This window comes from Apodemus sylvaticus, chromosome 1, assembly GCF_947179515.1.
Source record: "Apodemus sylvaticus chromosome 1, mApoSyl1.1, whole genome shotgun sequence".
Classification (NCBI taxonomy): domain Eukaryota; kingdom Metazoa; phylum Chordata; class Mammalia; order Rodentia; family Muridae; genus Apodemus; species Apodemus sylvaticus.
Window position 1 is genome coordinate 155,351,435 of NC_067472.1, and position 27,956 is coordinate 155,379,390.

The following is a 27,956-nucleotide window of genomic DNA, read 5'->3' on the forward strand; positions in this document are numbered from 1 at the left end:
ACTTTCAGCACCTTGCAGAACAAGAAGCAGCTTGCTGGCTTTGAACGTGTGGCAAATATTTCAGAAAGGTAAATTTATCTCACTTGTGGATTTGATAGATGCAAAATGCAATTGTCAGATAACTTTGAGCCCCGTGTTAATAAATGGGTCGTTCATACCCCGGTAAAACAGTACAGTATTAAGGGATGCAAGCAGTTTATGACCACGACTGTGCACTCTGTAAAAGTGAAATAAAACTGTACTGTCACCTTTTGTACACCGCCTTGCTGGCCAGAGAAGATGGTGCAAACTGTGCTGCCACAGTCTGCTGGTGACAAGGGCCAGGCTTCTGTCTGTGGGCTTCACTGTGTCAGCAGCGCGGTTGCATTCACTGTAGTGACGGGGGCATCCGGGCTCACGTGCTTCCCCCTTCGTGTACTTTCAGCTTCAAGATCAAGTTGGAGGAAAAAACAGTTTTTCTTCCAAATTCATCTGCTCCAACTATTATTCTTACTGGGAATGGACAATGGAATGCTCTCTAGATTTATCATGACCAAAACCCTCCTCGCCTTCTGCATTTCCATGACGTTATCCAGTCACTTTGGGTAAGTTGTCCCGCGGTGAGGGTCTTGGGGGCCTGTGCTGTTGAGAAGTCCCGCAGAACAGGGCAACCTTGGGTTGCCACCTCTGCAGTCCTGCCCCCTTGAGTTTGTGGTGAATATGTCCCGACCCATGCTTTCTTACTGAGCCAAGCGCTTCCTGGTGCGGGGTCTCGGAAATGAGTTAGACAAAAGAAAAGAGGTTTTCGTAAGTGGAAACAGAGGACGGCTTAAAGGAAGCTATTTCCTCCTACTCAGGTTGGAAGAGATTCAGAAGTTCATGTGTGGTAAGGACATCTGCTGCTGTCAGACTAGTGTGTATACTTCCATTCTCTCCTTGAGTCCATTATGTCACCGATGTTTATTTATCAAGCCAGGCTGGTGCTGTACATGTGTCGTAGACAGGGATCCATGATAGTCGTGGCCTGAGCCAAGTGCAGAGATCATAAACTAAGCCTGGCTTACCCTCGAGGTTCTGGAGATGTCGCTTCCCCTGGCCTCTTTCATTTGCACCTTTAGCATCTCTTTACTAATGCTAGCCTTTCCTTGCCACACTGGTAATACCACACATTCAAGATGCGTGCTGTTAGAAGGCAATCAGTGTTCCTCTTCCCTCCTGTGTCCCTCACTACCCCAAAGTGTCCTGGCTAATCACAAGGATTGCAGGTTGAAGTACTCCCACTGAACAGAGTGTGCTGCTTGACTTCCTGTTTACCAGTGCCGTTTCCCAAGGGAACACTTCGGATACTTAACAGGACTGCAGCACACAGTCACCTGTTTCTATCCGTATGGTTAGTATACAGGCTACTTGGCAGGTATTCACAGGTCCACTCTGCTGAACAAAATTCCCATGAGGGCTTGAGCTTGCGCCTGGGGCAGTTAAGATGAATTCTGAGCATCTGAGAAAGTCTTGTCAGTCTGTCTTCCCTATCTCTTCTCATCTCCTCTTTTACCTCTCTCATCGTTGACTCTTCTTTCCTCTCCTCTCTTGCCTCACCTTTCTCATAGCTATCTCTGTTGCCTCCATATGTCTAGCTCTGTTTCTGTCTTTTTTCTCTCACCTTCTCTTCTTGTTCTTCGTCTCTGTTCCTCTGTTCAAATGGGAAGGGTCAGAAAGGCAGAGAATGTCAGCACAGGCAGGAAATGTCATTCCCCAGCAAGGACATCTTTTCTTGCCAGGAGAAAAAGGTGTCTTTGTGGGCTGTTTCCCAGTCCTGTGCATCCTCTGTCCATTTATCATTTACGCCCAGACAGAAGACACTCTAGAGTCCATTTTTGTTTCTCAGAACAAATGCCTAGGTACTCTTGTTCTGAAACTGGGTAGCATACACTCTGTCTAGCAGGTTGTACTTTTCATTGTTTATAAGACACACCACAAGATGTGTGAGTCCCTAGTTATTGGGTGGTATCCTTGCCTTGCTTACACTGGGGAAACAAGTTCCCTATCCCTGGCCTTTTGATTCTCAGTCTACTGTATGAGGGTTTTCCTTTGCAAGATTTTTTTTCTTTATTAAATACTATAAATTGTAGTTTCCCCATTGCTTTTCTGAATGGAAGGTGTATGTGAATGAAATCTCATGTATATTCACCACTGCAAATTAATACATTAAAACAGTTGGCTTGTTTTCTGATATTCTATGTATAGTGGGAGATATTTTAGACGTGATGGCCAAGCTGATCTGTGCTGTCTTGGTAACATACCATTTGTAGGATTTAGCACAATAATTTTGATTGTGAATAGAATAAGGCAGGAAAAGCTATCACACTTTCTGGTAGATACAAGTCTGAATGAAGTAGAAAGTTGCGTGTATGAGTTTACTTGGTTTGTTATTTGTGTGGATTTATAAGGTCTTCTACAAAATGCAGATTGAGATTGTCAGTTTCTGGAAGGAAATCCTGATTAAGTCTGAGGATAGCCGTCAATCTCGCAAAAGAATTAACTGTTGGAGAAGATATTAGTTTTCTTTAGATAGGAAGATTTTCATTGTTTTAGAGTTTATTGTAAAGTAATACCTACAAACTGCAGGAAATGTGTAAGGTGCAAACTAGTTTATGAATTTGTACCAACTCCCTGTCTGGTTATATCGCTGCTTGCTCTTGTATGCACTGTATGTATCTGGGGTTTACTGCATACTCAGCTTTTTGCTGGTTGTGGGCCCTAACCATCCACAGTTACAAATTCTTCAGGTGGCATGATTTTACAGTGGACAGATAGCAGAGCAGAGCAAAAGTGAGCCAACAGTAGTTACTTCCCTACTTTAGGGCATTTACACCATTTCTGGTTTTCCTGCTCTACATTCTTTTATATAGAAGACATTTGGTTGGGAAATGTCTTAAGTGTTCGAACTTGCTTCTATTAGAAGATACCCCGACTAGTCTGAACAAAGATAGTCGAGGACCACCCGGTCTGGCCTCTGTGGGAGGAGATGGGCATAATCCTCCAGAGATCTGAGGCCCCAGGGAAGGGGTAAGGCCAGGGTAGGGAGGAGAGAATGAGCATTCTCTCAGAGGCAAGAAGGACAGGGACTAGGATGAGGACTGTGGAAGGGGGGCTCAGCCAGGGCCAGTGACGGTGGAATGTAAATAAATAAAATAATTAATAAAATAGAAGATATTCCTATGAATGGGATAATATACCTGGTGCTGTGGAGCCAAACAGCACACACTGCACATGGAGCACATCATAAGGCATACCAAGCCCCCACTTATTTCTACTTTTCTTTATTTCTTTTCTAATCTATTCTTTAATCTTTTTTTACAGTCCAGACTTTATCTCTTTTTTGATCCACCTTTTGACTGTTCTACATCCCATACCTCCTTCCCACCCCTGTCTCTAAGAGGATGTCCACAGACACACACACACACACACACCACCACCAGCACCACCACTACCATCACCACCACCACCACACCTCCCGCTCCCTGGGGCCTCAAGTCTCTTGAAGGTTAGGTGCATCTTCTCTGACTGAGTCCAGACCCAGTAGTCCTCTGCTGTATGTGTGTTGGGGGCCTCATTGCACATAGAACGCATCATAAGACATAACAAACCCCCACTTATTTCTTCCTAAATGAGGTTCTGCTTGCTTTCAGATTAATTGTAGGTAGGAATAATTGTGTTGAAACCTAGCCAGTTTCATAACATTTCCTCGACTTTAGGTCTTGACAGATTGCAAAGTACCCAATATTACAATGTTTTAAGTCAATCCTAGGAGTCTCTGTACGAGCTCAGCGTCATTAGCCCCATTCTGCAGCTGGCAAGGTGGGATGGAGAAGTATCGAAGCAGGGAGCTCTACCCAGCCAGCACCTGCTGGGATTCCTCACTCTCTACTGCTCTGTGTCATTTTTCTCAGTTTCACCCTATGCTTTTTTCTCTAACTACAATTTTGGAATATGTCAAAGCAATCTAGAGGCTGGGGGAGACATGGCTGGCCCCGAAATGTATTGTCCATCTTGGGCTTTAAAAAGAGTTTTCTGTACTCTAAAACTGGGAAAGGGAACAGGTTGAACAAATTCTCTGTTCCATCCTCCCTCCACCAAAGAAAGGCTTTCTGCGATTAAGCTTCAAAGGAAGCTGAAAAGGGAAGTTAAAAAGGTCCTGGTTTGATCACTACTTAGTCAGAGAACTGCTGATGCGCCTAAGTTTGCCCAGGAGACTTGGGAGCTGCCAGGAGAAAGGAGCTCTATGCAAACTCAGGCAGGAGAGAATGAGAAGGGCGCAACGTATAAGGTTGTGCACAGGTACGAGGTGACATATTACATTTGTAAAATTCTGCACATTCAGCAACAGCAGATGCATTTGTGAAGAGGGAAGTATATTTGGAGATTACATAAGATACTGAATGCAAACTTGCTTTGAAAATATCAAGAGAATTATTTGTTTTTCTCCATATCTTTTTCTAAATTTAATCACCACAAGTTCATTTTCAATAGTTTTCTAATGTTAGTACACTTTGTGAATTATAGAGTCAAGCATATAACTGAACCACGTCCTTATAGTCAGCCTCTGCTATTGTCCGTCCAGATACTTAGAATTATTTAAGCCATTATAGTTATTTTAATGAAACCAGCAATCTAAATAGCACAGTGTAGAAAACATAGCGCTGAAATAGCATGGGGATCTAGGAGCCTCCAAATTATATAATGATAAGTTTAAACTAGAATTAATTTATCAATATTTAAAAATCGTACTTTATCAGACCTCAGAGGCCAGTGACGATTGCAAGACACATTTGAGGATTATCAGCTCCATAGGTAACGCCAGATTCTATTCACTTACTGGCATTAGCATAGAGCTTAGTTTATTGAAAGAAAAATGTATTTTAATTTTATTACAGGGGAGCTGCAATTCAAATACATGTTGGAAAACAATATGTTTAAATCGGCAATGAAAAGCAAGCTCTTAAAAACTGGGAGAAAGATCTTTGTCTGTGAACATGTGTGCCAGTTTGGCCTTTTGTCCCACAAAGAGGGACCTTGTCATCCCCCTTCCTATACTCAAGGATAGTTGTCTCTCCTAACTGGAGCAGTAGGCATGTCTGAATCATGCCTGTATTCACCGTATCGTCTGAAGCTGGAAGTTCTCTTGCATACCCTCAGATAACAGATTCATCTTTCTCCAGAGCTGCAGGCTTTCGAGGCTCATGACACACACGTCAGTAGAATGATTGTGAAACCACCATTGTGGTGCATTCAAACCAGGGAGCAGTGACAGAACTGAAGTGATGGCTCTGTCTGCAAGCTGCAGAGAGGGGGAAGAGCGTACTGCATAGAGCCTCAGTGGGATTAGAGAGTCATCCTTAACCTTGTATGAAAAGACAGAAAAGTGGCCTATTTCCAGACTTTCGACTTTATAAAGCTGACTTTAAGCATGTTTGATGCACCAGTGCTCAATAAACAGCACTCAGGACAGCAGGGAGCACAGCTTTGCTAAGTAGGCTGGCCGTGAGCTCCAGGATGAGTCATTAGCTGGGTTCTGGGTAGAGGGGTGTGTGTGTGTGTGTGTGTGTGTGTGTGTGTGTACATTGTGGGTATTTGGATTTTCATGAAGATTCAATGGCACAAAACACACATTTTAATTGGTATGGAATTTGAAGGGAAGTATTAGAATTAAAGGAAAAAAAAAGAAATTTTATCTCACTCTCATAGCAGCAAGAATTACCAACAGGCATATGGGTGCCTTGCATGCATTTTCAGAATGATGCTGCTGAAACATGCTGTTTAATTTTCACCGAGTCTTCACTCAGTGCATAAGAAGAGCTCCAGCTTTAGAACTTATGGAATCGTGTTCAATTTTGGCTGATGAAAGGGGTAGAATCACCCCTTGCCTCCTAGATGCCTGCTAGGGCATGATTACCCACTAGAAAGGCCTCTCCACCGCATCCTGATGTTTATGGCTGTGCAGAAAAGAAGAAAGCAAGAGAGGGCATCTATACATTAGAAAAAAAAAAGAATATCCTAAACTAGTAGATGAATTGTGCAACTCCTGAGTGGCCCAGGCCAAACTCACTGTGATGTGAGATTTCTGAAGTGTAATTCACAGAGAAGCATCACAGTTGATGAATAGAAAAGCTCCACCTTATCTGTATTTATGAGCAGTTTCCCAAACAGACAGAACCCAAAAGTCAGAAACATAAAGTATTGGTTTTCAGTTTAAAAATGAATTTTCCCATCAGTTCACCATCCGTTTGGTTATGTTCCAAGATCACTAATGATAAATATGAAAAGTTTTGTTGATAGTAGGCCCAGCTCTTATCTCTCTCTTTTTTTTGGGGGGGGGGGCTCCTTTTATGAAGCCAGAAGTTTCTTAGCCAGCCAGCCTACAGCTGGGTTTCTGAATGTTATACCTGGGGATAATAATGGACCCTTCATCACAAGACTGATTTGCAAAATGCTAGAACAGATAAAGTTATCTCTCCATGAGGGTTAGTAGTCCAGATGTGTCTGGGCAGCGTGTGTTTGGGCAGGGCCTGAGCACAGTTAAGACCGTAACGTGGTGCACATGAGCATCCTCCCTTGCCTGAGTGTGGTGGAAGTGATCACCCTGCTTTGACAGTAGTGTGAGTGTGGCCTTTTCCATATGCTAGGCCACATTGTAGGTGATAAGGGCCAGAATGGAGGCTGGATTCAATGAGAGTGTTCTCAGACTGAAAAAGACAGGCAACAAACCAGCAATGGTGAAATGATGGTGCTTACTAAAGGAACAATTCGGAGAGAGATAGGGAATGTGATGGAAGGAGATGCTACTGCCGGGACCTGAGGGACGTGGGCTTTAGTAACAGCTTTAATGATTGAGAAGACTAAACCAGTATTGAGGAATGGTGATACCATCAGGACAGTACACAAGGAAGTGGAAGCAGTCAGTAGCTAGCTTGTCATAGGTGGTAGAGAACCATAGGAAATATAATCACCGTGTAAGGGAAAGAACTGGACTAGATCTTGGACAACCTGCTGTGCCAGGTAACTTTACCTGGAGAGTTACAGAGGGGCCATGGAGTGGATTGGAATTGTTTGTGTTTGTTAATATTTTTGTTTTATCATTGGTTTAAGATAGGGTATCATGTATCCCATGTTGCTTATGAACTCTCTATGAAGCCAAGGAAGGACTTGAACCCCTGATCCTCTTTCCTCCGTCCCTGACTTGTGAGATTATTGTATGTATCATGGTGCCCAATGTATGCAATGCTAGGTTCAAAGCTAGGTCTTTGTGCAAGCTAGGTGAGCATTTTACCAACTTAGCTACAGCTTCATCTCATTTTATTGACTGGAGATGAGAATGATTGATGTTATGTAATCCTCCTACCATAGACTGTACCAGATGGCCTCACTGAGTAGCTTTGGGCAAGCATGGGCCTGTTTAGATGTAGCAATGATATGATCTTAGTGTTGCATCCCCTGTGAGACCAGAGTAAAGAGAATTAAGTGGAATCTGGGGTAAGAAGAGGAGAGATAAAAGTGGTATGCACTTAGTTAAGAGATATTTGCATTAGGAAGCATTTATTTTGACTAGTGGTATATGTGGATTCGACGACATGGGCAGGAGGAAAGATTAAGGGTCCAGGATACTCCATCACCTCTTTCTCTTATCATTGAGATGGAGAGGAAAGTAGATGTTTGTGCTCTGTAAGCCCTTGAAGAAGTCTTTTACATATCCAAGTATCTGGGCAGGTTTTTGGACATAGGGAGCTAGAGGCCAGAAAAGGACTGGGCTGCATCACAATTTAAAAGATATTGGGCATGAGAACAGATAGAAACTGAGCGTAGTCATTATGGTGTTGAGTTTAGGAGGGTATAAGCAAGACTGAGCGGTATGGAGAAGAGGAAAAAAAAAGTATGGCTCTACACAGTAGCATTTAGGGATTAAAGCAAGAAGCTCTTAGTTGCAAGCTGTACAACATAACCCTGTCATAAAAAATAAACTAGTAATCCCTGTACTTGGGAGGCAGAGGCAGGCGGATCTCTATGAATTCAAGGCCACCCTGGTCTATAAAATGAATCAGGCTATTATACAGAGAAACCCTGTCTTGAAAACCCTAACCAAAACCAATCAACCAAACAAAACCATTAAGTATGCACATAATAGCAGGAACCTAAAGAGAAGGGTTTTTAGAAACCAAGAGGAGAAAGCTCTGTAGAAAGGGAGGTGCAATTATTTCCGATGAATGTAGCTACTAGGTCCATTAAGGTAGGTTATTGGTCTTGAATTTTGGATCTGTTTATTTAGAGTTTCCTCCTGGCCTTTAGCAAAAGTTATATGGTTATAGCTGGCAGGATATAGATAGGAGCAGCTGTAAGAGAAGGGAAGGGAGCTCTCTCTCTCTCTCTCTCTCTCTCTCTCTCTCTCTCTCTCTTGTGTGTGTGTGTGTGTGTGTGTGTGTGTGTGTGTGTGTGTGTGTAGAGGAACAAAGGGGCAGGGTAATTTGTAGGTGCTGTGGCCTGTAGAGTCCCAGTGATAAGCTTTGGTGTTATGAACCAGGCAGCAGTGCCAAGGACATGAACAGCCTGCAGAAAGGGTGCTGAGGAAGACAGTTTTGATTTGGGCGAGGGCAGCTCTGTGCAGCTCTGAGGGCTTGAGGAGGACCTAAAGTTTCTGGCACACTACTCCAGTCACATGACATGCATTTCATGTTCACATTCCCATGATGAGACAGGAATGATCTCATGGAGACATTGTCCAGTGACTGCCTGCCACGTTGTTATTTATAAGGTAGCTAAGGGAGCCTGCCATGGACAACCTAGGAAAGCCTCAGTGAGTGTTGTTCTTTATTTAGAGTTGTATAAGGATCCTAGCAAGTAATTTAAGTTGTGTTTCTTAGATGTACTAAAAACCCGAGGGAGGAATGTGGCTTTATTGCTACTGAGCCATTTTATGTAAATCATATATGGTTGTCAGTGCAAACATAGATAACATCACAGAGAAAACGATCACACTCTGTCTTCCCTAATGCCAGCTGGGCTAAGACAATACTCAAATAACCTTACAAAGGCTGATGACTTTTCCTCTTTAAAATACCATAGCAGTGAAACCTCACCAGGTTAACACCTCACTGTTCTTATCAGATATTACAATCTGGGTGTGTACATAGTTAAGTTATTTCACTAATGTAAAATTCTTTACCATTCAGCACAAAAAAGTAAGGTTCTTCTAGATCTCACAGAGAAAACAGCTCCTAGCCAATCACCTTTCCAGGGTCCATTGCCCTTTGGTATTCCTGGGGAGCTGGTTCCAGAAGTCGCTCTGGAAATCAGACTCCATTATGTGAAATCCATGGTATTTTCATGTAGCCTGTGTATACCCTCCAGTGTGCTAAATGGTTTCTAGATTCCATACACAGTAGGAATGGTGACATTGCTGTTTTATTTTGGGGGAAATGACAAAAAAAATTCCATGTGTATGTATGCTATTTTTCTTTTCTGATCATTTTCAGTGATTGGTTAATGAAATTTGTGCATGTAGAGCCTGAAGATGTGGGAGGCAACGACTGAATTCTGTAGCTAAGTTCATGCTGTGTGGGTATGGTGAATCTGAATGGCTTCCTCTAGATTTCCCATCTCTGATTTCACACTCCTCATTTTCCTTCACCTTCATTCAGAAATTCTAACAAACTGGCCATGGTGAAAAGAAACATCTGTAGTTCCAGCTAACTGGAAGAAGGAGGTTAAAAAAATAACAAGTACTTTTGACCAGGAGGTCAAGGCCAACTTGTTCCCCATAGTGTAAGACCTCTTTTTTTAAGACCAAAAGAAACACATCTAACTAATGATGCTTGTGTGTCCACTTCTTGCCTCCATTGTTGTCTCCTGAGACACTGGCCTCTTTTTTCCCATCCTGCCTCTCCCAAGTCTGTAATGTATAAGCAGACCACAGACCTGCTCAGAGACTTTAGGTTCCCATTATCTTCAGGAAGAGTTTAAAAGCATAGCATGGTATTCAAAGTATTTTATAGATTTGTGTGTGATTAGTTTCCTAGATACAGATTACAATTTTTAATTTTAAAAATATTTGTAGCATTGATGAGTGAATCTAGAGCCTGGCACCTTCCAGCACCTGAAGCTCACAGTGACCTGTTAGCCAGTGCCTGATGTTTGCAAATCTCTGCTATCCAGAGGCTAGTCCATTTGGCTGCATCTTAGCCCCAGAATATGCATTTTCCACCAGGAACACACAGGCAGGTCTCTAGATAGGAGTCAGGCTCCACAAATACTGTTCCTTATTCCCTCTGCAATCAGTTAAGCCCAAGTCTCCAGAAGCCAGAAGTTGAAAAGCTAATGCCTGGAAAAGGCCAAGAGTGAGACAACATTGGGAGAGAGAGTTTCCTGTACTTGGAAGACTTCACTCTTGCTGAAGGCACGCACAATTTATTTCTCTTAAAGACTGCCTGGAAAGCTTGTCTGCTGCTGGATAAGATTTCATGAGATGGTGGTTCCTAAATTCAGTTGATTAGAATTAGAAGTTATATCGCCCATGTCAGGGATTCCAATACATTCAGAACTCTGCAGTATCCACCAGTGTCTCCCCACCCCATCCAGCGGCACTGCTTTCGCCAGCCTAGAAAATGAGGCTCATCTGTGTCATTTAATTTTCAAACCAACTCATCAGAATCAACAGGTCAAATCCTTGTGCCTTCTGTATAAATTAGGAAAGGAAATGTAATAAAGGAGTGATTTAAAAAAAAAAAACAGGTTGGGTTGGTTCTATACAGGCTCAACATACCTGCAAATTCTTCATCTGTGTATTTGACCATATATTTTCCATATTTGATTAAAAATGAGAAGCTTGAAGCAATCCCACTAAAATCAGGGACTAGACAAGGATGTCCCCTCTCTCCATATCTTTTCAATATAGTACTTGAAGTTCCAGCTACAGCAATTAAGAATTGCTTCTCTAACTGAGCATATATAAACTTTTTTCCTTGTTTTATTCCCTAATAAAATGTTTTAATAACCGCCAGGTTATTAAAGTAAGTCTAAAGAACATTTAAGTATAAGAGAGGCAGTGTGGAGATGCTATGCAAACCTACAACAATTATTAAAGGTTTGGATTCTATATTGAAAGGCAATTCTATAGTCTTACAAATCTCTTTTCTGGCTGGGTTGGTGTCCCAATCTCTCCATTGGAAGTCTTACCTGGTTCTGGAAAAGCTACATATACCCCATTGTTAGGAGTCTTCACTAGGGTTACCCTCATAGACTCCTGGGAGTTTCCATTACTCTAGATTTTTAGCTCACCCCAGAGATGACCCCCACATTCCAGCTGTCTCTCCAAGTACTCTCTCCCTCCATTGTTCCCCAGCCTGATCCCTCCTGTACCCACACTCTCTCTATCTATTCTCCCTCCCATGTCTATTCCCCCTCTTGGTGAGATTCATGTGGCCCTCCTAGAGCCCTCCTTGTTACTTACCTTATTTGACCCTGTGGCTTATAGTATGTACATCCTTTACTTTATGACTAATATCTACTTTTAAGTGAGTAAATAGCATGCTTCTTTTTCTGGGTCTGGGTTACCTTACACAGAATAATCTTTTCTAGTTCCATGTATTTGCCTTCAAATTCCATAATGTCATTGTTTTTAGTAGCTGACTAGTATTCCATTCAATTCCATTTTCTTTATCTATTCTTCAGTTGAGAGCCATCCACTCTCTGGCTATTACAAAGCTGCTGTGAACATATTTGAGAAGTGTCTTTGTGGTATGGTAGAGCATCCTTTGATTATATGCCCAAAAGTGGTATAGTTGGGTCTTGAGGTAGATCCATTCTTAATTTTTTGAGAAACCACCAAATTGATTTCCAAAGTGACTATATAAGACTGTGCTCTTACCAGCCAGGAAGGAGTTTTCCCTTTCCTCTGTATCCTCGCCAGCATGATCTGTCACTTGAATTTTAGCCTTTGATCTACAATTTGTCCTGCCTACAAGACGTGCAAAGGTAAAGTTGGAACAGAAATTAAGGGAGTGGCCAACCAATGACTGGTCCAGTTTGAAACCCATGCCAAGAGAGGGTTTCAAGACACTGTCAATGATATTTTTCTATACTTGCAGACAGACAAGAGCCTAGCATAGCTATCATCAGAGAGGCTTCACCCAGAAACTGAGGAGACCCACAACCAAACAATAGGTAGTGTCGAAAATTCCTGTAGAAGTTAGATAGCAGGGATTGTAGGAGGCAGAGGGGTCAAGGATATCACAGAAAATCTACAGAATCAACTAACCTGGGCTGGTATGGGTTCACAGAGACTGAACCGCCAGAGGGCAGACATGGGATATACCTAGGCCATCTGAACATATGTAATAGTTGTGTAGCTTGCTCTTCATGTGGGACTCCTAATTGCAGGGGAGGAAGCTGTATCTGACTTTGTTTCCTTCCTTTGGATCCTTTCCCCTAAGTGGGCAGCTTCATCTTGCCTCCATAGGAGAAGACACACTTAGTCTTATTGTAACTTGATATGCCAAGGCAGGTTGATATCCATGGAGAACTCTCCTTTTCTTAAGAGAAAGGGAGGAGGTGGATGGGAGTAGAGAAGGTATAGGAGGGGAGGAGGGAAGGGAAACTCTGGCCAGGATATAAATTAATGAACTAATTAAAACTTGAAAATTCATTTTAAGAATCAATAACAAAAGAAACCATTTTCTGAAAGATCAACAAATGTGTAAAGGCCATAACTTGAGCACTGGATAGGTGTAGCATGCTCTCATAAGTAATATTAAGAAACTTCCACCCTTTAAGAGAATTTTGCTATTTTAGCCTTGATTATAATTGAAGTTACCAACATTTAAAGTTATTTCTTTCATGTTAAAAATACTTGCCAATAATAGCAAATTGAGTTTTATTTCATAAAAACGTCTATTTCTTCAGCGGTCTTTATCTTGCTCCTGAAGCAGTTCAGCCACAATTGAACTTTGACCCCCCCCTTGAGTACACTTGGCAGTGTTAAGACAGATGGTGGCCAGGCAAATCCACCATAGCACCACCTGAGGCTCTTCAGTCATACTGCTTCTCATAGTACACAGATTCTAGTATGCCCCAGCTGTTTTCTTTTTCAAGGGCTTTTGGTGAGCCAAATGAGAGTTTATTTAGGTGTAAAAAGTAGTTCTTAAAGATTTTTGCAGTTTGGTGGAGTTATAACCAAGTCCCCAGATATTGTGGGTGAAGGAGGCACTGCGCCAGGGCAACAAACAGTACTTGTAATCTCCTCAGTATGGTGAGAATAGGACACTGCATGTATTGCAGTTGATTAACTTTTCAGGTTGATTATGGAAAATAAATGAAGAAAATGCCCAAAACAACAGCAGCAAGATACAAACACTGCTTCTGCCCTAAGAGGCATTTCTAGAGATCTTTTCTTTTTGATGCCTTTTTTTCTTCTCCTCTTTGTACATGACTATTTAATAGAGCATAAAAAAAATACCAGACCCCAGCCCTGAATGCTGCTATATGAAGAACTAAAAAGGAGGAAATTGTAGTAGGACAGGAAAGATATTGAAATTTCTCCAAGAGAACTGTCATTATGGATAAGAAGTGTGAGTAGACATTTTAAATTGTATCTTAAAAATTGTGTCTATTTGGAGAGATGTCTCAGAAGTTAAGAGCACCGCCTGTTCTTCCAGAAGACCTAGATTCAATCCCTAGCTCCCACATGGTGATTCACAACCATCCATCACTCCAGTTTCAAATAGTCTAATACCATTTTTTGGCTTCTGTAGGCACCAGTTATGTACTTGTTACAGAAACATGCATGCAGGCAAAACAGTCATGAACACAAAATCAAAACCAATAAATTAAAATATGTGTCCAATAAATAAAAACAACTCTGGAATTCATAAGCACTTGCTCTATACCTTGGATTGGTGAGATTTGGGTATGTGTAAAGTGAGGTTCAGAACCAAGTAGCATTCCAGTTGCCCAAAACAATGAAGCAGCAGGTATATGTCTACAAAGAGAGGGAGAGGGAGAAGTGGAAAGAGAGAGAGAGAGAGAGAGAGAGAGAGAGAGAGAGAGAGAGAGAGAAATGAGAAGAGAATGCTAAGCAACAATGTGGCCTACTGTCGTGAAAATACCTGACAGTGATACCATCAGATCATTCTCTCCTGATGGCCAGGGTTTTTCTTATCGAATATGATTGAAGAACATTTCACAGCTGGTAATGAACAAGCTTAGGAATGTCCTTGAAAGATGAAATAATTGCTCAGTGGTTGTGGGGATATAATCCAAACCTCTGATGTGGGTCTACAATTTAGGGTAATGCTAAATCCCCCATCTTTTAAGTTCTTTCCTATAATGAACACTGTGGTAAAGTACAGACTATAAGTTAGCATACTAAGCTGTTAAGAACAAGAATAGTAAAATACAAAAGTTATCTACTGTAATGTGATTGCATCATCATTACCCTTGTGCTTAGGAGCATTTATCAAGTAAACTCAATTTTACTTGACACTGTATATTACAGTGATGTGACAGACCAGTTGAAATTGCTAACTCTAGCTGAGACAGCTATCAAATGACTAATTTGCAGGTAGCATATACAGTGTGGATATTCAGAAATACAATTCCCGGAATAGTGTACAGTTTATAAATTCTGGACTGCCTATTATGCCATTTTTATGTTTAAGACTTTTGGATGAAGTTGCCTTGAGTACTTTAAATTGCAGAAAATAGACGAATGTGTGAGGAGAGATAATGTTGTTGTTGTTTCCTATGGTTGTATATTCGCACATGTTAATTTTTAAATTGAAGAAATAGTGAGATTCTTCCAATGTTAGGCATCTGGAAATTACCCTAAATTGGAAAACTGGACTGACAATCTCTGGTTGTCATGAGAAGCATACTGTAAGGCCAGAAATTTGGGACCAGTTTTTAAACAAGGCAAGACCAGAGGACAACATTCTTCTTATGCAGTCCAGATGTCTCAAGGCTTTTCATCCCCCTACTAGCTATGGGGGCTCCATTGTTTCTTCTGAAGTATGAAATTATCACAGGTATTAGAAATGAGAGGCACATAGTAAAGCCAGGTGATAGCACTTGCCTTTAATTTTGGCACTGAGGAGGCAGAGTCAGGTGGATTTCTGTGAGTTCAAGGCTAGCCTGATCTGGTCTGGTCTACAAATTAAGTTCCAGGATAACCAGAGCTATACAAAGAGACCCTGTCTCAAATAAATGAGGGAGGGGTAGAAATAAAAGGCTTGCAATATTTTAAAATAAAAGAATAAAATATTCACACTGTGGGTCCTGTACTTACAGAACTGACGTTTAGCTTGTGTGAGCTTCAGCTGTATTCATTTTAGTGGTGATGTGAAATTTAGATCAAGGGAATTTTATGCTTATTCTAAAGGGATTCGCTTTGGGGCCAGTGAAGGATTGATCTACTTAGATGCAATCAATAAAAATGCATGGTTTTCAAGAGCCCTAGGGAAAGGGCATGAGCATTCTGACCTTAGCTTTCCCAGGGAGATGGCAACTCTGATTTCAACAACTGCATGAAAGAAAGTGCTTATGCAGACCTGGCGTCCTACAGCCAGCCTTCTGGGGGAAGTGCCAGGAATCATGTGCTCTTTTTCTGAGTGCCAAGAGTACTGAATTCCATCCAGTAATCCGCCTTGAGTCTGGGAAGCCAAGACCATCTTGCACGTCAAGTGCTGATTGCACATCTGAAAGCAACGGAAATAAATGGAGGCGGATCTGTTGGCTTCAGGCACATTCCAGTCTCCTGGGTACGTAGACTTTCTGTCCCCCCACCCCGCCCCCTTGGCTTGTTCAGTGTTCCTCCAGGTAGATACTGAGGTCCAAACTGCTGTGTTTCTGCCACCCCAAGTTCTTGGAACTTGGCTGTGGGCTGCCAGGTCTGCATAAGCATTTCTTTCATGCAGCTCTTGGAATCAGAGTTGCCATCTCGCTGGGAAGGCTGAGGTCAGAATGCGCATGCCCTCTCCCCAACTCAGCTCTTGAAAACCATGCATTTTCATTGATTACATCTAAGTGGGTCGATTCTAGCTTCTATCTCCAGCTCCCCCTTCTTTTGCAGTCTAGAAAACTTCACACCATTGAATAAAACCAGAATATACTGAGAATATTCTTGTTCCTTTTTCCGAATGCCAGTCTGCTAGTCAGGGTGCAGTGAGACCTGTGCTCACTGTCCTGTCTTTCAACTTGGGTAAACTTTTTATATACATTTTTTGAGATAGGCTCTGACTATGTAGACCAGGATGGTCTTGAACTCACAGAGATCATCTGTTTGCCTCTGCAGCCTGAGTTCTGGGATTGAAGTTGTATGTCACCACACCATCCTTGGGTTAAAATTTTCTGCCTCCCTGTTCTCATTGGTGACTTGCAAACTCATCTTTTTTCTTTAAATAAAAGTTCCAAAACCCCATGAGATTTCATCATCCTTCTATTCCATGTTGAGACATGACTATAGCATTGATAGCCGCAGCCCGTGATACAGCATATCACAGGCACAGTACGCCCTGCAGTAAGAGTAGCCTGGCATTTAGAAAAGAAGCATGGACCTTCAGCTCTTTAAAGAAGAGTGGGGAACCTGGAACATGATGTGATGTTTAAGTTGGCAGCCATTTGGCCTAGAGCAGAAGAAAGAATAGTCAAGATCCAGGGCTCATTAAGGGAACCCAGTGGCTGGCCAAGGCAGTGTGGGTGGTATGTTTCTCAGATGCCAGTCCTCCAAGGTCAGATGCCATATGACTATTGTGTTCCTGTCTTGAAAAAAAATATTTATACAAAGCAATTGGAATTTTCTCCTTCTTTCCTTTCTTTGTTTAAAAGCTTTTCGCAAATGCCAACCAGTTCTGTACAAGACGAGACCAATGACAACATCACAATATTCACCAGGATCTTGGACGGGCTCTTGGACGGCTATGACAACAGACTGCGGCCTGGGCTGGGAGGTGAGTGTGTTTCTAGCTGAGGCTGATGAAGATCCAGGGAGAAATCACCCTTAGCCATAAGGATATGCGACTGAAATTGACATAACTTCCGAGAAAACTACTTTGTCAGGATTCTGTGTTGAAAACCCATCTAGAGCATGGACTGTTATCATTTTCCAGATTCGTGAAGCTGAAGCCAAGTGGTCTCCTTAACAAAGTCTTAAGACTTCCTGTTTTCCAGATAATCGGGCAGCCCATTTTAGTTCCTTAGGAAAGAACTGGGTTCTTGGGTGCTGTTAAAGCTGAACACCCATGGAGATACTAAAAAGCCCTCTTATCTCTCTTACCTGTATAAATGCTTATCAGCAGCCGAATGTCCACTGCAGGTTTTCTTTGTGTCTTTACATTCTGAGTGTATGATGTCTCACTGAGACTGTAGTTAAGGTATTTACAATGTCCCTGCTTATCTAAATGGGAAGTCTACTGAACCCCAGTGAGGGTCTGAAGTAGCAACTTCTTCCAAACTCTGCATCTACTACCTTTGCTCCTGTACATACAAACTATGAGGCTTAGACCCTTGGCCAGAGGTGTTTTTGAAGTAAAATGAGTTCTGTCTGAGTAAGTGTATTATTAATGAAGATTTACAGAAAGCACAGAATTGTATTCGAAGTTTTTAGTGCAAGAAAAGTCCTCACAGGTTTGGCCACATCTCTCTATGCCACTGAAAGACGTTATCAGGCTCAGAGGTTCCATCTCTGCACATTCAGAGAGCCAAAGCACAGGGAGGATTTTGAGTCCCCATCAATGCAGGAATTTTATTCAGGTAGTCTGGGCCACTCTTACTCACTCACCAGAGAGCCTACTGGGCTATTCTGGCTCAGAGGGCACAGTAGGGCTTGCATCTTATCCAGAAGGCAGGCCCTACAGTCACAGTACACAGCCATGGCAAATAAGTGGATTATCACCATACGAGGAGCTTCAGGGAAACTATTTGAGCCCACTATGCTATCAGGAAGCTTGGAGTGCTTTAGTGTGGGTGGTGGTCAATTCTGAATGGACTCTTTACACATGAACCATGGAAAACATTACTCCCTGCTCCAGTATTATTGATCATTTTGATCAATTCTGTTTACCCCATTACTTTAGTAATATAGTAGGACTCTGTGATGGGAGTTTCAAACAATTCACAATGTCATCTAAGGAGGAGTGGTTCTTTTTCAAGCTGTACTTTTGTGTACCAAAACCCTATCTCCGTACCCCTGATGCCACCTAGTGCTTCCAGCTTAATGGGGAGATTCACTCAAGTCAGTATCCAGAGCAGGATGGCTTTAGAGCTTCAGGGGTAGGAGTGTCTTCACTCACTACCTCCCATCTCAGTCCACATCTGTTGAAGACAACTCCCCAGGGACAGAAGTACCATGGGACCTGGGCCATTTTCCTAATTATGCGAACACTATTTGATCTGTAGTTTGAAGCAGTCCAGGTCCATTGAGCATTACTCAAGTCTTCGAGGTTACCAAACACAAAAGTGTGTCACGACTACGAAGAATGAATTTGGGCACTGAAAACAACACAGTATAGAGGAGGCTCTTGGCAAGGAGTGCAAAGCAACCTGTGTCTGTGTTTCAGAGCGAATCACGCAGGTGCGAACGGACATCTATGTTACCAGCTTTGGCCCAGTGTCTGACACGGAAATGGTAGGTATCAAAGCCTGGTAAACACAGACAGTTTCCACACTGAATTAACTGTGGTTAGGACTGCTCCCACTGAGATGTCACCCTGATGTCTTCTTGTGCATTAGGAATATACTATTGATGTGTTTTTCCGGCAAAGCTGGAAAGATGAAAGGCTGAGGTTTAAAGGGCCCATGCAACGCCTCCCTCTCAACAATCTTCTTGCCAGCAAAATCTGGACACCAGACACATTCTTCCACAATGGGAAGAAGTCCATTGCACACAATATGACGACACCCAACAAGCTGCTGAGGCTGGAGGATGACGGCACGCTTCTCTACACCATGCGGTGAGTCAAGTACCCCTGGGTCAGGAGAGGTCAGCTGATGGTGTCCTGGACATATCTGGACAAAGCTCAGTGGCTAATGGGAATGTAGGTGATTTGAAGGTTGCACACGCTACAGAGGTATGATGTACTGGCACAGTGATCCCTTATGCTTTGAGAAGTGCACGTACTAAGGACAGATCAAATTGTTTCCCTGGGCTGCAGAGGTCTATGGCCATCAATATCTGAACTCATTTTTATTTTTGGTACGTGTTCAAGAGCATCCTATGAAGTTGCAACTCATATAATGAAAGAAGGAAATTGTATTTTATGTAAATTTTATTAAGAACCTAAAATGAACCCATTTTTTTTTGTTGCAGCTGTACAGCTTTTTCAAGGTTTAAAACCCCGCTACTTACGTTTTGATAAGATTTAAATACTAAGAATAAGTTATAATATTTATAATTTAATTTAATTAAATATTTTGACAAATATTTATATTTGTCATTTTTATTCTGAATCATTCACAGACTTCAGTTAATCAATGAATTGACCAAAGAGCAAGAGTCCTTCATAGCTATTCCATAGTAAAACTATGTAGACTTCAGGAAATGTTTTTAAAATTACAGAGAACAACACAAAATAAAAACCATCAGGCTGCATTTCCACCCTTCATCACTCACTCATCTGGGTATCTGTAGGTTTTTTTCAAAAATGAGTTTAATATATTTAATATTTAATATTTAATATTGGAAACTAATGTAGCTATTCTCGTGGAGGCTGTGTTTTGAACTATAGACACTCAGGGACACATAGGTATGTGGCCCTGTACCTATCTCACAGCAAAACTGGACTTGTAGCAAGGAGTGGCAGGAAGCAAACTTGTGACACACACCTTGGTATCTCGTTTTCTGCTCAACCCTTCATTTCTCCTCACCCTGCTCTTGAACTTGTGCCTATCAATGGACATAGCATGTGCGAGTCGGTGTCTCTAGACAGCACACTCTCCATACAAAGAAGTCTGTGGAGAAGATGAGGAACAGCGGCAGTACTGAGAATGAATCCTAGGTCAGTATCCTGTGTCAAAGTCTGTAAGGGAACTTGATACAGCAGATAAAGGTAGAAGATAGAGTAGGAGCTCATGCAGGATACTAGGGGGCACTTAGCTTTGGGGTAAAGGATTGAAGAGGTTATTTTGTGAGTAACATTTTATCCATATAATAAAGATATCTACCATTTCATTAAATTATTCTCCCTGAGTCGCATCTCCAAGAGAATAGTTCCATCCAAAATATGAGCCATACATCATAAAATGTGTAGCTTTACTCAGAGCTGTGTGATACCACACTCTGGTGCACAATGCCTGTGTGAGGAGTGGAGTTAGGTACACTATAGAGAGGGAGAATGGACAGAAGAGAGGGTCCCTCACTGAGTAATGAAATCCTTCCTTCCTCAGAGTTCTGCTAGCCAAGTGCAGGCAAACACCTTCACATTTAATGCTCAGAGCAAATGAGGCCAATTTGGTAATCACCTCAGGGTCACAGAGCCATCGATTTCAGAAATATCCTTGCTGGATCTGTCACAATTGAACAATGGAGCACAGTTGCATTCTTACTGGATCTAGGAGAGTCCCATTAGTACATCCCATGCCCGAAGGAAGGTAAGCGTGAGGAGCTGCTTGTGGCAGTAATGAGTGGTTGTTTATGCAGAGTAAGTCTGCTAATGAGCTGCAAAGTTGATAATGAGTTTTCTCTTTCTCGGTCTACAACATTTGAGAAGTGAAACAGTTCTTGAAACTTCTGTGCATCTTAGCGTGCTAAAGCTTGGTTGGGTTTCTACTACAGTGATAAACACCATGGCCAAAAGCAAGGTGAGGAGGGAGGGGCTCATTTCAGCTTACATTTCCATGTAACAGTCCATCACTGAAGGAAGTCGGGACAAGAACTCAGGAGATGAACTGAGTCAGAGGTCATGGAGGAGTAGCTTACTGTTCACAGCCTTCGCAGTCTGCTTTCTTGTACAACCCCTGACCACCTTTTAGGGGTGGCATCTCAAACAATGGGCTGGGCCCTCCTACAGCATTCACAAACCAAAACATTACCCCACAGACTTGCTGACAAAACAATCTTATGGAGGTATCTTCTCCTTTTAGATTACTTCTTTTCCAGATTATATCTAAGTTTGTGTTAAGATAATAAAAACCAACCAGCATTTTACTGCTTTAGCAAAGAATTGACAGTACAAATTACTCCTAACTTACAGAGCACATGCTGGCAAAGGAGGATCTGGTAACCACCTATCATGGGCATTTGGGGGAGTGTTGTGTGTAATAATTAAAAAAAAAAAAACAACCCACACTATTGCCGGCTACTCTCCAGCAACGGTGGTCTCCCTACCCCCATGGTCCCCATGTGGCGGCTGCCCAGCTTCTCTCAGTTTGCTTGCCTCTGATCTGCTCATATCTTCCTAGCCATCTGCCCCCTGTGGCTAGCTGTCACAAATCCCCGTAACCCAGTAAAATCAAAATTCTAGAGACTTGTAATTTATCAGTCAGATGTGTAACAGTAAATTCTCATCTCACAAAACCCCCACACAATGAACTTAGAGCCAATTGATATTGGTACAAGCTGCCCACCTACACTGGACAAATTGTCCTTTCTTATTCTGTCCCTTCTATGATATTCATGGCCACCTGTGGCTATTTCAAGCCGTGTGGATCTGGTTGGTCTTCTTCCTCCATCTTCTCTGTCCTTCCATCTGTTCTCTGTCTCCCCACGCCGCCCCTCACCCCGGCCTTTTGTGTTCAGTCCTGAGGTTGCTCGAATCACCTGGCATTGCAACTTAGTTCTTGAAGATTCTTCAATGGCCAGTATGATGAAGGATTTAGCCTTTAAGCAGCAATATTGGGAAGAGGTGGAATCATCAAGAGATGTGGAATAGTCTTCAAGTCAGGGAGTAGCTTTCCTCTTCCTCCCTTCAGCTCCATAGCATGAGACATGTTGACTGGCTTTGTCATACATTCCTGTCATTATATTCTGTCTTGCAACAAGCCCATAACAATGGAGCTAACAGGCCAGGACCACAATCTCCAAAACTATAAGCCACAAAGACCCTTTTCTCTTTGTAAATTGATATTTTGTAGGCATTTGTTACATGAACAGATAACAAATTAACATACCATACAAAACCAGTGGTTTTTCCTTGGGACTGTGATTCCCATGTAGCATCCACCCTGGGGATGCTGTAAACTTCTGTACAGAAGTATGTATTATGATATTGCTCATGACACCCAACAGTAGAAGAAATACGCAATGGGCACATTTTTTAAATATTTTTATTTTCTATATTTGTTGTTTACATTCCAAATGATTTCCCCTTTCCCGGATCCCCCCTCCCCAAATGGGCACATTTTTAAAGTAAAATTTTGTTTCCAGTCTTCTGTAAGACTTTGTATATAACTCAAAAGATAAAGTGTAGTAAAGGCATGGTATCCTTTTTTACTCTAAGGCAGACCTAGAAATATTATAAACAATAGCAACTGTCTTATAAAATTAAGCTCCCGGTATAGTAAAACCCAATGTAAGCCAAAGAAGTACCTGTGCTTGGAAAAAGTTTTACCATGCCCTAGAAGTCTTTTTAGTTAGCACTGAGATCTTTCTAGCCATTGTTGGTGTAGGTTCTCCAAGTGCCTGCTACCTGACACATTTATGAGGAGCAAATAGCCAATGGAAGATCTGAAAACTTTTTAGGGTTGCACCAATGGCCATTGTTTCCATGATCTAAAGACAAACTTCACCAGCAGCTCTAGTAAGCCTGAGGAGAGCCACTGACATTTCCTATTATCTTTCAAAAGAAGCCACTTTTGGTGGGGAGTGTATCTCAGAGGAAAATGTGTGAGCTTAGCATGTCTGAGACCAAGGCTTCATACCCAGCACCAACCAAGGAAACCCACAGGAAATGCAATGATAAATTCAGAGACTTACAATGTTTTACAAGGATTATGTTTTAGTAAATGGAAAGTGTCCTGAGTTGAAGATGCCTTTCAATCCCTCAGGATGGTGGACAAGGTTTGTAGTAGCATCTTACATGTTTTTGAAGTTTCCCCACAAACACATGGTTCTCTGTCATTCCAGATGTTTATATTATATTTTATGTTATACATTTATTATAGACTTATAAATTTAAAGCTAGAAAAATTAACTGGGCACTAAAATGTGTGTGCATGTGCAAATGTAAACATCTCCACATGATGATGGTCCAACAAGTTCAGACTGCAGCATCCTAAGCCAGAAGAGAACTAAGGTAAAATTCAAAATATTGCTTCTTCTGGGGGGTCTCATTTTCATGCCCTCTTTCTGTCAAATTTGCAAACCTGACATGGGAAGTTAGAGATTGTGACCAATGATTTCTGGTAGGATACTTCCAGCATGCACCCTCCCAAGAGTTGGGTGCCCAGCACTGGTGGGTAGGTCACTTCCAAGGAAGCCTCCACAGAGATGCCCAAGCCCTTTCTACCTAGGGTCATGGAACTGAGAGATAATGTCTCCAAAGACCTGCTCATGCTCTCCAAGAGTGTTGCTATGACTAGTCCATTTAATTTAATTTTCTGGATGGAACTTTCTGACATCACTGCATGGAAGGTGAGCTTGGAGGCCCTCTGGGCAAGCCCCTACAGCTCAGGGCGGGGACTCAAGCTGTGATTTGATGTATCTTATAAGTAGCTCACTTGGCTACCAATTGCTGCTTTTCCTTTTCCCTTCCCTTGTACACTCTGAACACGCATGCTCTGTAAGATCATGCTGTAAGCACGACCTTAGGGCACATAGCACTGAATAATGGGCTCCTGACTGAAGTTGTTAGTCTGTTGGGCAAAAGAAAAAAAAATCCACTAAAGGCAAGAAAGGAATAATAGGAGAAGGCTTGCAGCACCAGAGACCTGCCTATGTCAGGAACCAGCAGTTCTTCCACTTGGGATCCCTTCATGCCTGTGCTGTGAAAGACCTGGGAAGGAACAATGGAGTGTTGACAGTATTACCATTGTATCAAAGCACAAGGCAGAAAAGCATCTGCCAGCACTGCTGCATCAAGTGTGTCTTCAAGTTTCCCTCCACCCAGTGAGTTTGCCCTCTGCTATTTTACTTTGAAGACAGTATATTTAAAAACAAAAACAAAACTATTGCATTACTCTTTTTAAAATATCTAGTAGCATATTTTAATTGTGCAAAATAATAGCTTACATTGTGATATTTTCGTAATACATATAATGTATTTTGACCACATTCACCTCTGCCACTGTCTGTTTTTTATCTCTTCTAAAAGAACATTAGATCTTAAGACTTTTTGCTGTGAATGGTTATAGAGTAAATCTGCACATCAGTCCAATGCCCACTGGAGGGCAGTATATCTTTGAGTTCAACTCAAAGATTGGTATCCTGGTTAAAGTCTAACATAAGTTTATAATGTAAGTATAACACATGTTGTAAACACACACACACACACACACACACACACACACACATTCAAAACAAACCAAAGCAAAACAATCACACAAAAATATAACCTTATAAATTAGGAGCTATAGAGTTGGATCAGTGGTTAAGGATACATGCTGCTCTTCCAGAGGACCTAAGTTAATTTGCAGAACCCACATCCATCTATAACTCCAGTCCTAGGAGATCTTAGGCCTTCTTCTGACTTCCTTGGGCCCAGGCATGTATGTGGTGTACAGATATATGCAGGTAAAACATTCATATAGATCATATAAAATTATGAACGAACAGATGTTTTTGAGAAGCACAAGGCATAATAGTAGAACAGAGAGTTGAAATTAATATTTAAGAGAGTAGTATGTATCATGTGTCTGTGTCTCTAATTCACAGTATGTTTACACACATATACAAACACACACACACACACACACACACACACACACACACGAGTCTCTCACAGATTTTAAATGGCTTATTTCTTCAAAATCCATTTTTCTATCATGTAACATACATTGGAAACCTTTTATGTGTCTTAAACGTATTTATGTGTCTTAAACATTTCAGAATAAGCATTGTCTACTCTGAAACTATGACACATTGTGTTCCATTATGTAAGCATTTCACCTTCATGAGTTTGTACAAAGTTCATGTTACTTCAGTTTTCTATTTATGAAAAATATACTTTGTATTAATTCCAGGAACTGGAAAAAGATAAGCAAATAGTTCTCTAGAGAGACTGCTGTCATCATTCCTACCAACATGAAAAGCAGAGATTTCTTTAACTCCTTCCTCCCATACTCTGTGTGAAGGTGAAGTGGCAGTCCTTCCATAAGATGCATTAGCAAACAGTCTATTTTTTAAAACTTGCATAGCAGTCACTCATTATACAGAGTCTAATAGCATCAGCTCTAGTCTTCCTTTCTTTCCTGCAAGGCTCAGAGAAGCCCCCTTTTCACTGCTTGATTTCAGTGCACTCACATCGGAGCCTGGAGTCTGGAGCCTAGAGCCTGGCACGCATCTCTGTGCTCTTATTTGCCCGTTCTCTCCAAGTTCACTGTAGGCCTGCACCCATCATTACTCAACTCCCCACTCATTGGCTCCTAGCCGAATTACTCTGATGCTCGCCTCTCAGGCCTGCCTGCTCCAACTACCTCGCCTTTTTGCACGCTGGGCCTTCAGTATGCTGAGGAGCACACTTTTAGGTTAGCCAATGTTTCATGTTTAACACCTTTGAAAGCGGCCTGTCACACAGCTCAGATCACACATAGTAAAAAACCCAAAACCAAAACCAAAGACAAACAAACCACCCCCCCCAAAACAAAACAGTAACAACAATAACAACGACCAAAACACCTGCACCAAACACATGACAACTTTTCTGGACGTTACTCATGACACAACACAGCAGTTATTTACCTAGTTTCATATTGCACTTTGTATGAGAAGTCACCTGTAGGTGAGATAAAGTCTACCAGGAAGATGTGTGAATGGTATCTTGAAAGTTCCCTTGTTTTTAGCACACAAGATAATGTGTTTCGTTATGATGTTTTCACCCATACATCATGGTACTTACTGCCCACATTTGTCATCCAACTCTCCTCCCACTCCACCCTCACTTGTCCTCTTCCTCTTTGCAAATATTCTCCATTCTGCTGCCTTCATGTCACATGTGTGCAGCATGTACAGATGGTTAAATCTCTATCCAGCATATGAAAGACAACTTGTGATATTCTGTCTCTCTCCCACACCCAAGTGTCCTTTTTCTTTTTTTATATTCCTTCTTTTAATTTAACCTTTTTTAAAGTTAGAATATTTTATTAAATATTTTTTTATTTACATTTCAAATCTTATCCAGTTTTTTGGTTTTCCCTCCAAAAATACACTATCCCATCCCCCCTCCCCTGCTCACCAACCCACCCACTCCTTCCCTGTCCTGGCATTCCCCTACAGTGGACCATCAAGCCTTCTCAGGACCAAGGGCCTCTCCTCCCTGTGATGTCCAACAAGGCCATCCTCTGCTACATATGCTGCTGGAGTCATGGGACCTTCCATGTGTACTCTTTGGTTTGTGGTTTAGTCCCTGGGAGCTCTGGGGATACTGGTTGGTTCATATTGTTGTTCCTCCTATGGGGCTGCAAACTCCTTCAGCTCCTTCAAGCTCCTTCAGTCCTTTCTCTAGCTCCTCCAATGGGGACCTTGTGCTCAGTCCAATAGTTGGCTGAGAGAATCCACCTCTGTATTTGTCAGGTACTGGCAGCGCCTCTCAGTAGACAGCTATATGAGGGTCCTGTCAGCAAGCCCTTGTTGGTATTCACAATAGTATCTGAATTTGGTGACTGTATATGGGATGGATCTCCAGGTGGAGCAGTCCTTTCTTGTTCCCTTCCTTACCTTCCCTACTGCAGTCTTTTATCTTATAGTTCCTTCTAATAACAACATATATCATTATACACATAAGAGACCACATGTAGAATTTGTCTTTCTGAGTCTTACTTTGCTTAATATGATGGTCTTTGATGCAATTTTCCTGCAAATGATGTCATTTTATTCTTCTTGATGGAGAAATAAAAACTCCAGTGTGTATCTATAACACATTTTATTGATCCATTGATCTGTCGGTGGGCACCTAGACTGGTGCCATATCTTGGCATTTTGAGTAGTACTTCAATAAACATGGATGTGCCTGTATGCATGTGAATTCCTTGAATGCATGTTCCATTTTTATTTCCTCGAGGATCTTCCCCACTGATTTCCATAGTGGTGCACAAATTTTCACACTCTTACTAGCAGTGACAGTATCATCTTTCCCAGCATCTTTACACATATTTCTTGTAATTTGTTTCCTTGGTAGCCACATGGCTGGTGTGTGATGAAATTCTAGTGCAGATTAAATTTGCATTTCCCTAGAGACTGAAAATTTTCAACGTTTTCGTTTTAAATATTCTGTAGCCATTTGTATTTCTTCCTGTGAATGTTATTTATTCAATTCATTTACCCAATTTATTTTCTAAACTTTATTTTCATGATTCCATAGCATATATGTGTAATATAATTTGTCTCCCACCTTATTGCCAAGAGACCCCTGCTATTTCCACGCTTATGGCCCACTACAATTAAGGCTTCTTTCCTAAGCATGGGTAGGGTGGTAGGGTGCTAATTGCTTAAGCTACAAAAATGAAGAATATGACTCACTCACTTCCATCAACCATAAACTGCCTCAGGGAGGACTAGTGTTTGTGAACTTTTCTCTGATCTATGACAGAATGCCAGGGAGCCCAGTCTTCTGGTGCTGTGAGTTCATGAATTAAATACCCATGTTATGGCCAGAAGATGAATTTACTACCACTCCTGTCTTTTGATGTTATTTCTAACATCTCCTTAGCAACATTCTCTGAGTATTGGAGGGGTACTATAAGTATCCAATTTCAGCGGTCCATAGCCAGAGTTCTCAGCACTCTCTTCAGTTAGGAATCTCTGCACTAACCAATGTCCACTTCAAGAATATGTTTATTTTAACCAACAC

General features: G+C 41.7%; 1 protein-coding gene across 1 annotated transcript in view; it reads left to right on the top strand.

Annotated features, from left to right (window-relative positions):
• The first annotated feature begins 498 nt into the window (after positions 1-498).
• Positions 499-27,956, top strand: part of Gabra5 (gamma-aminobutyric acid type A receptor subunit alpha5) — a 96,478-nt gene continuing 69,020 nt past the window's right edge. The window contains exons 1-4 of the mRNA XM_052178521.1: positions 499-584; positions 16,846-16,967; positions 18,576-18,643; positions 18,748-18,968. Coding sequence (XP_052034481.1) covers positions 499-584; positions 16,846-16,967; positions 18,576-18,643; positions 18,748-18,968 — 497 coding nt within the window. The remainder of the gene's footprint in view (positions 585-16,845; positions 16,968-18,575; positions 18,644-18,747; positions 18,969-27,956) is intronic.